The sequence below is a fragment of the Rhineura floridana genome, chromosome 17, assembly GCF_030035675.1.
Source record: "Rhineura floridana isolate rRhiFlo1 chromosome 17, rRhiFlo1.hap2, whole genome shotgun sequence".
NCBI lineage: Eukaryota > Metazoa > Chordata > Lepidosauria > Squamata > Rhineuridae > Rhineura > Rhineura floridana.
The window spans coordinates 514,628-523,985 of NC_084496.1; the positions used below are offsets into that span (position 1 = coordinate 514,628).

Here is a 9,358-nt window from a genome sequence, read left to right on the forward strand (position 1 = left end):
GAAAATATAAGATCAACAGCCAAGAAGAAGCATCCTTCTCCTCACGCACAGTTGGGGAGGAGAGAGGCAGGAGGAGGAAGGGAGGGAGGGCGGCAGATCAGTCCTCAGAGCCAAGCTAGCAGCTGGTAGCTCCTTGATCTTTGGCAGATAGAATCCTAGCCGAAACAATGCAGAGATGAACAGTCAGGCGCTCCTTCCCCCTGCGCCATTGCACAAGGAGAGAAAGGGGGCTTCTCTGTGAAGCAGAGCCAGGGAACTCTGGGCAGGGAGGGGCTGGGTGGAGAGTTGCAAGGGACATGCAGTGTCCTGAAATCACAGCCACTTGGCAGACAGACCTGGGCCTTTGTGCATCGGGATGGCCATAGGCAGAGGGGGTCTGAAGGACACCCTCTCCTGGAAGCAGAAATGGGGGCATTTCGGAACTCAAAGGCTTGCTCTGGAGCATCCAGGGGCTGCTGTCCTCAGATGGCCTAGAGGGAACTTCAAGCTGACCAACACAAATGGGAGCTCAAGAAAGGCTGCACCTGTTGACCAGCCGCAAGCCCTGCCTCAAAAGGCCCTCAGGTGCCTGGCCTGCTCTTGGCACCGAACGGGCTGGCTTTTTATTTTATCTTTTGGCCCTTCCAGCCTATCCACTATTTGCACATTTTAAAAATAAGATGCAGGTGTGTTCATGTAAGTATCACAATGTCCTTTTGCTTATGCTTTCAAATACGCTGTAAGCCACTTGGAGACATTTCTGTGTAACAAGCGGCGGCTAACTAGTTGTTGCTATTCTTTTATACTGCAGCAAAGACCTGAGGGGACAGGGATCACTTCAATGAAACAAAGCAGGGGCCTCCCTCTGTCCCTCCTGCTCTCAGCCTCCTAACTCAGGGGAAGCCCTACTAACCCCCAGGGATCTCCTTCTCCCAGCAACCTCCTCCTTTTCCTGGCCCCCAAACAAGGCCTGGCTGAGGCTCCTCTGTGCCCACCCACGCACAGGAGCATCGCAGGCCCCTCAAGCCTCCAACTCTCTCTTGGGAAAATTGCCCCAAAGGGGGAGGGTCTCTGCTCTGAGGGGCGCCTTGAAGGGAGCACGTGTGGCAACCCTCCCCTCAGAGGCCTTGCAGAATTCCATTGGGGGCCCCAGGCAGAATCCGAAAGCTCCTGCTCCGGAGGACCCACCTAGGACAAGCTTTTACGGGGGGGGGGAGCGATACTCTAGTGCTTCTCCCAAAGCTGGAGGAGGTCTTCTAACCCCAGGGGGCCAGAATCAACGTTTGGGAGGTCCCCCTCCATTTCACCGGTCCGCCTGTGGCTTCCCAGTCCTGGATCCTGCCATACTAAGACTTTGCTGCTGGGGGGGGGGGGTGTCCACGCTGCATTAGTTTCCTTGGGGACAGCTCTGAAATGTTGTGAAGAGCTTTGAAAAGCCGGACCTTCTCTTGAGAATGAAACTCACGCACGTTCCTCTCCGGAGGCCGGGCTGAGCGGAGCGCAAACGGGAAGGGGCCTCTCATCACGGGCCAGCCTGGCCTGCTGGGCAGGGCAGTCGTTCGCTCCTGAGCCTTCCGACAAGCGAGGAGCCGCCTGCCGCTGAGCGCCTAGGCTAGCTGCGCCGCCAGTCTTGCCGAAGGCCCTCTGGGCTGCCGGGGCTACTAAACCGCGGCGCTTTGGGGTCCGGACCGGGCTCGGCAACCCCTTCAGGTCTCTCCCCTGGATCCTTTCCAGTTGGGAGAATCCCTCGCGCGCCCCGCCCACCTTATCTCCACAGAGGGGCCCTCTCCCCTCCTCTCCCCGCGGGGTCCTGCATGACTTGCGGCTCACCCTTCGCAGGTGGAAGCCGCGGCAGGAGCGCTGCAAGCCCAGGCGCCCAAAGCGCCCGGCCGCCTCTGCTGCTCCGGGAGGAAAAGGGCTCCCCTCTCCTGGCGCCCCCAGCCTGTCAGGCGGCGGCCAGGCCCGCCACTCCGCCAGGACAGGGGCGACCCAGCCTCTGACCCCGGATTTGGGGCCGCGCGCACAGCTGCGACCCTCGGCCCGCGGGGCAACTCCCAGTGCCGAGGGGAGAAGGGAGCTCCAGGCGCTCGGGCGGCGCGGCTTGCGGCGGGGAGGACAGAATCCCCTCCGGGGCTTGGTTTGGGAGCGGACGCGTCCCGCGAGGAGGGAACTGCCGGGGATAGGGAGAGCCCCCCTTCTTCGGCCGCCAGCGGAGGCTCAAGGTGGCCGCCGAGAAGGCAATGAGAGGCGCGTGGCAGAGCACTTGCTGGACCTGCAGAACGTGCCAGGTGCAATCCCGGGCCGGCAGCATCTCCGGGGAGCGCCGCAAAGCATTCCATGCCTAAACCCCTGGAGAGCGCTGCCAGTCAGTGTGGACCATCCCGAGCGAGCTGGGCCCCAAGGATCTGTCCTCCTCGCTTCTTACGCCCCCGGCTCGGTGCCAGACCGGCGGGGCTGACAGTTCCGCCTCCAGGAGCCCCCCCCCGCCAGGCAAGATGCGCAGCCGGCCTTACCTGTACCAGTCGAGGCCCTTCTCGTAGTGCCGGTCGAAGAAGTGAGGCTCGGTGCCCACGGCGCGGACGTCGGGGTGCGCCCGGAGAGCCTCCAGGAGCGCGCGGGTGCCTCCCTTCTTCACGCCAATGATGAGCGCCTGCGGCAGCCGCTTCTCCCCGTAGTCCGGCGTGGCCGTGGAGGAGCCTTCGGGGCCGGCAGCGGAGGAGGAGGCGGCGGTGGTGGCGGTGGTGGCGCTGCTGTCGCCGCCGCTGAGGTCCTGGTCCGGGGAGCCGCTGGGGCCGGGGACTTCGGGCGGGTCGCGCTCCCAGGCGCGGCTCGGAGCTGCTGCGGAGACGGGCAGCGGCGGCGGCGTCCGGAGCCACGCAGGGCTCCCGTTGCGAGGCGGCGGCGAGGGCGGCGCGGTGGCAGGGGAGGGGCTGGGGGCGCCCTGCGGGGCGAGCGGAGAGCGGAGGGCGCCGGGGCCCCCCATGAGGCTGTAGCAGACGTAGGTGAGGCACAGCGAGAGGCTGCACATGCAGAGCAGCTTGCGGGCGGGGGGGCCCTTAGGCGGGGGGGCCATGCCGCCTGCCCGCGCCCAGCCCCGGCCGCATCCTGTCAGCCGCCCGGCCGCCGCCCCCCTGGCTGCACGGCCCGCCGCCGCCCTCCAGCCCCGCCGCCGCCGCCGCCTCTGCCCAGGGGGAGCCCCGCATGGCACAGCCGCCCGCCTGCCCGCCCGCGCGCTGCCCGGGCGATCCTCGCGTCTGCCCGGGCGATCCTCCGCCTGTCGCCGCAGCTGCGCGCTGCTTCTCGGGCGAGGGAGTCCCCGGCTAAAGTTTGTGCCGGGTGCCAAGCAGGAGGGGGGGCGGGGCGAGGCGGGACCAGGGAGGGGGGAGGGACGGAGGGAGGTAGTCGGCGGCGGCGGCGGCTGGTTGCTGAGCTGGAGGGAGGGAGAGCCGGAGGGAGCGCGCCCCCAGACCCCTTTCCAGGAAGCAGAGGGCGAGGAGGACTCCCCTGGGAAGGGGCGCCGGAGCCTTCTTAACCGTCGTCCTGGGTGGTGCTTGCGGGGATGGAGGCTCAGGACCGCCGCCTCCTCAGCCGGGCGGGGGCTTCAGCACCGCCAGCAGCGGCGTTGGCATCCGGGACGGAGACTCCAAAGGGCCCGGCCTCTCCCTGTGTGGCTTGGGGCTGCCTTTGTCTTTCTCTGCCTCACTTTCCCCTTTTGTAAGATGGAGACAACAGTAGCCTACCTGGCAGGGGGCTTTTCAGTCTGCCCCCTCCTGCGTGCGTGTGCGGAATGGTCACGAATTATGCGTGATCTTCCCACCGCGAGCACTTGTACAAAAGCCCCTCCCCCCCACTTTCCACCGCTCCTGAACGCTCCCTGTCGCCGACCAGGCGGAGCGGCTCCCTCCGAGGGGTCGAGCAATGCTCTGGCCGCGCGGGTTGAGGTGGCGTTTGGACGCGGAGGGGCAGGTGCGCGTCTCTTCTGCTCTTCCCCCCACGCTGCTCCAGAACCAGGGAGGGTTCCTCCGTGAGCTGGTCCCGCGTCGCTTGCGGACAGGCGCCGGGAGCCCAGACTGGCCGGAGCTTTCGGGCCTGGAAGCCGCGCTTGCCGGCAGCGAGGCGGCGGAGGTCTTGGACCGCGCGCGCGGAGCCTTGAGCAGCAAGATTTCCTCCGGACAAGTGGCTCTGCCCGCCGTTCCAGCCCAGAGAAAGACGGTCCCTCGATGGTCCACCGGAGACCCCTGAAAGGCCGAGCCGGTGCCTTCCGTCAATCTTGTTCGGCCGCTGGTGTCGGGTCCCCTGTGGGCGCCTCCGACCATTGCCGTCGTTTTATACAGGAGAGATGAGGGCTGACCGGCCATGCCAGGACCCCCCCCCCCCGTCGCCCCATCTCGGGCTCTTGCAAATCCTGGGTGGAGCAAAATGGGGGGGGGAGGTCGCGTGCCGAGGAACACGCGTCGGCGCACACACATGCACCCCGCCCGCCCCCCCCCGCTAGCACAGCAAGCCTGCCTCATCCCGAGTTTTCCATAGAGGGGGATTCCCGGGGATGCGGGAGGGGGTCCTCCTCTCGCTCCTCCTCTTTTCTGCGGGGCCTCTCGTCTGGGGGAGGGGCGCTGCTCCAGACCACTTAGCGGAGACCCCTCGCTCCCTGGACACCCTTCAGCCACCCTGTCGGTCCAGCCTGGGCATGGCAGACCCAGACGCCCATCTACTGCGCTCGCCCGTTCTCACCCACTAGACGCACCCCACCTCAGTGGGAAGCCCGCAGGGGACCTGGGGGCAAGCACACCACTTCCAGCCACCGGGACGATTCAGGGCCCCATGAATTGGTCTGACCCTCCTTCAAAGCCGTCCGAGTCGGTGGCCTCCGCTGGGAGCCAATCCCATCTTCCTCTGCTTAACCACGCCGCGTGTAAAGAAGCATTTTCCTGCCCCATTGCATGATCCGGACTGGGCTCTCCCGTTAGGTGAGAGAGGGAGGGGCAGGGCTTCCTATCCACTTCCTCCGGACCCTGCAAGGCAGGCCAGTCTCACGATTCTGAGGCTGCAGGGCAGTTTGGGGGTGAGGCTTAGAGATGGCCTGCTCCTGACCGCCGCCGCCGCCATCCTTGAAAGGGTGTGGCAAGAGAAAGACCTCGGCTGGCAGCTTCCTGGCTCCTAGCTCATCCTCTCAACCGCTCTGCTACCTGAGCTCTAAAACGCTGCGCTTGGGCGGCCGGGAAGAGGGGCGCCAGGCGGCCCGTCGTCCCAAGCAGGAAAGCAGCTTCTTTTTACAGAGTCTGTTCAGTACAAATATATTTTACTGAGGGGCCAAACGAGGAAAGTCTCACTTCAGCAGCTAGAAAGGAAGGTCCTGAAAATACTTCCTGTTTTATAACAATATTAATTCTGAGTTTGAACATAGGAAGGAACCCGCGAGAGCTTCAGCGCCCCCGTCTGTGGCATGTTTACCTTTCCCCACCTTGGACATCCTTTAACTGACGCCTCTGTGTGTGTGTGTTTGTGTGTGTGTGTGTGTGTGTGTGTGTGAGAGAGAGAGAGAGAGAGAGAGAGAGAGAGAGTCTGTCCTTGGGACAGGGAAAGCAGCAGTGAACTGAACTGGACTCTACCCCCCCCCCGCGCATTTGGATGCCAAAATGCTGTGTACATTTCAGCTCTTTCTCACTGTCAGGAGTGGTGATCTGTGAATGGATGCACTAGGAGAGGTGTGTGTTGGGGGTTGTGACTCATCCTATGACAGATCCCCCATCAAAATCTCATTCATTTATGCAGCATTAATAACCATCAAAGCCACTCCAAAGTCCTGGGAGGGGCTGAGGTTCCAGCAGCCGTTCTCCTTTTCGGATGGGTGCAAGCAGAGCCAACAGCAGAGGGGAAGGTCTTGCCCGGTCCTCCACCCCTCTCAGGAGGTACTTTGGGCTCTTCAGGTGGAAGCACATGGGCACCTCCGGCAACCCCTCACTTGCATCCTGATTACAACAATTCACCAAGAACCAACACATTGAGGGAAGGCAATTTCTGGCACCCGTGCACAGTGGCGCTTTCCATTTTTAAAAAAAATCTGACACTAAACATGTTTTAACACCACGTGTCATTTGTTTCCTCTGCCCCCCCCAAGTCCATTGAGGACTACACTGTTTTGATTGTGTTTATCAGCCATTTTTCTGCAACACAACTTAAAAAAAGCTATTAAACACAGCAACTTGGTTCAGCTTAAATTCATTTGAGTTAGATATTCCCCAAAACCATATAGCTTGTCTGTTTGGGTTCTCTTTCTTTCCACTTTGGTTGCTACCATGATGAGTCTCTGCCGTCCCTCCTTTTTTGCCCAAAGGTGTGGCTGTGTGGCAGGTGAGCTGGCAGATCCTGGGGGTGGAGATTCTGGCTTTTTTCTGTATTCTGGAGCTCCCACCCCTCCACCACTGGCCCTGTTGCATTCCAGCCTGCTCAGGGCACCACTGCCCTAATAAATGATGCTGGGGACAGATGGCACGCCCACTGCTTGATTCCTACTCTCTGGTTGCCCATGCCTGCTATGCATAGTGCCCACCTGTGATCACCCTTGCACACATTGGAGGCACCAATGGGAAAAGCAGCTGCCTGCGATGCCTTTTGTCTCTGAGCAAAGAAAAAGCCCTCCTGGAAAGATCAGGCCCTCACCACAAAGGGTGTAGCACGTTGGGCCCTGGGCTCATTCCAGAGCCAGTTTTTCAGGCCTGGATGAATAAACAGAACAAGAGTGGCCTTGGGCATATGAAGAGTGCTGAGGATGCCTCCACCCCTGAGTGACGAGTTCTGCCTGTTCGGAGGAGCTTCCAGTCAGGCATCCTTGAGCACCAGACCTGCTCAGCTGGCAGCTAGAGGGAGGGAGGAGTGTGGCCGAGAGCCCAGATGAGAAGCAGTGAGGTCAGCCCATTGCAAGAAGTGGGGAAATGCGGTTTGGAGTCAAAACAAAGCTCTGCTGGGAGCAGCTGTTCCCTGCCCCTCCTGGTAGTTCACAGCTTCGCAGCCAAATGGGCAAAATCTGTTCCATTTCCCCACCTCAGAATTGCAGCTTCCCAGCTCCCTTTCGTGGTAACATGATGGCAGCAGACCTGCTTGGCACTTCCTCTCCATGACACAGTGAGTGACAGATCATAAACCTGAAAGAATATCTTGACTATTAGAAAAGAAAGGAAAGAACAAAAAGCCCAGAAAAAGGAGCTTGCTGGGCGTGGGACATGGTGACATTGTGTGATGCCCAGATCTGTCATGCGGGGATTTGAATATGAAGGCCCTTCCCTAATGAGCTAAACTAGCTCAGGAGAATTTCTGGGTCCTCCTCATGAGGAAAGATTTTTAAAAAACGGTGGAGCACAGAGCCTCTCGCTGCATCCTTATGGAAAGTGGCTGCCCACTGTAATACAATGAGGATAGATAGCGTAAGTTATTCCATCTTCTGCCTCTGAGATATCAGGGTGAAAGGAGGCAAGCCATTGGCAGGGAGGGTATAGTTCCCGGGCCTCCTTCAGCTAAGTGGATTTTGAAAGTTTAAATGTAGTATAAATCAGTAAAATAGGAAGATCTTCACACTCCAATGAAAGGCTATTTATTACTCATCAGCCCAATGCATCGCAGCACACGGCCTAAAACTGCTGGCATGTGGCTGCTGTCCGGTGCCTGGAACAGTCAAGGCAGGAAGGGGCTGAATGGAGAATTGCTTTCTGGGGGCTTCAAGGCAGCCCCCAGAGACAGACAGATTGAGTATGCCAGGTGTGGCAGGTAAGGGGGCAGCCATGAGAAAGATGTCCTGCTCGGTCCCTGTAATTTTCTCCCCTCAGGCCTCCCAAAAAGAAGAGAACTACCCAGAAACATTGTTCATAGGTATGCGTTTACAGCAGGATTTCTAGATGCAAATTTTACAACAAAATAAAACAGGAGATACGCTGATAATAAAACAGAATAGGAATAAAACTTTAGTCTTCGAAATGGTAAGGAACACTTTCCTGGATTTCAGTAAAGTCATAAGAATTTTAGTAGTGTTATCGGATTAGGAGTTGGGCTGCATGACCTTTTAGGGTCTCTTCCAACCCTGTGATTGTACAAAGAGGAGACTAAAGTAAGTCAAACTGGTTGGTTGGGCAAGTGTAGCTTGGCAGAATCCCTTTGTTAGGGAAATTATAGGCTGATGGCACAGAATAGAATAGCGCCCTTTCACAATGGCAGAGGAAATGACCCGAAAGGGAGGGGGGCTCTTTCCCTCCCCACTCCAAGCAGGTAACAAAAGGACAGACCGGCTGGTTTTTTGAAGGCAGACGCAGAAGAGAGTCAGAGAGATGAATGCTGAAAAGACCAAGATCATCTGCGGGGGGAGGGCTGCTGCCTGTTCCCCTGGAAGACCTGTCAGTGAACTGTCAGTGTCTCACCGAGCAGTTTAATGCCCTACCTCCACCTATGCTCAACCTGTAAACTTGTAAATAAGCACAAACATTGCAAAATGTCAAAAACCTCCTATGGCCTCATTCAAAAGAGATCAAACCTGGACAAGCTCTGCCCCCTTGAAAATTCTCACAGCTCAGAGGACTGGGCCACATGTAACAATACTTCAACGCATTTCTAATTTCAGTGTTTAAAACAACCATCATATTCCATCTGAGATTACTATGAAAGAATTCAGATTGATGGATAAGGCTGCGATTGTATGGTTACTTTTCTGGGATCGAGTCCCATTGAACTTAGCAGGACTTACTTTTGAGCAGAAGTGTGGAGAGTTGCTATCCACAAATTATGCCTGTGGACAGGATGGAATGGACATTAAATCCCCTTTCACCAGCTGAACAAAATGGTCCGGGGACTATACTGATGCATCATTATCACCAATGCAAGGGTTGGAAAAATAGGCAAAGGGGAGAGGGGGACTCCGACTTCTTGTCCGAATCCTGCACTTGCTCCAAGGTGCTCCCACCATCTGTATGATGCTTGATGTCATGCCAACAACACTCCCACCAAAGTCACTGTGGAGCAAGGTGGTTGTCCCCTCCCCATGGGATCCTGAGTACCCTGGCTCTTGATCACTGCACCAGCTCACCTATCTTGGTGGCAGATCACAGAGCAGGGCCCCAGAAGGTGAGTGCAGCTGGCAGGCAAGTTCATGTGAGAAGAAGAGACCACAAGCTTGGGTCATGCAAGAGATATGGAGGAGATGGAGAGAGAGAGAGAGAGAGAGAGAGAGAGAGAGATGAAATGGTAATACTTACCTTTGCCATGGTCTCCCTGGGATTCACAATGACTCTAAATTCGAGGGCTTGGACCTGGTGCAAAGGCATGTTCTGCAGGTAAGGATGCTTTTTGAACACCACCCACAGCCTGAAAGTACTGAAAAGCAGGCTTGTGGTTCATC

At 58.2% G+C, this 9,358-nt stretch overlaps 1 protein-coding gene across 1 annotated transcript in view; it reads right to left on the reverse strand.

Annotated features, from left to right (window-relative positions):
• Nucleotides 1-4,295, reverse strand: part of LOC133372059 (heparan sulfate glucosamine 3-O-sulfotransferase 4-like) — a 77,839-nt gene extending 73,544 nt beyond the window's left edge. Inside the window, exons 1-2 of the mRNA XM_061600290.1 lie at nucleotides 3,865-4,295; nucleotides 2,493-3,299 (exon numbers count right to left, since the gene is read on the reverse strand). Of these exons, the coding sequence (XP_061456274.1) occupies nucleotides 2,493-3,299; nucleotides 3,865-4,295 (1,238 nt within the window). The remainder of the gene's footprint in view (nucleotides 1-2,492; nucleotides 3,300-3,864) is intronic.
• Between the last annotated feature and the right edge of the window lie 5,063 nt (nucleotides 4,296-9,358).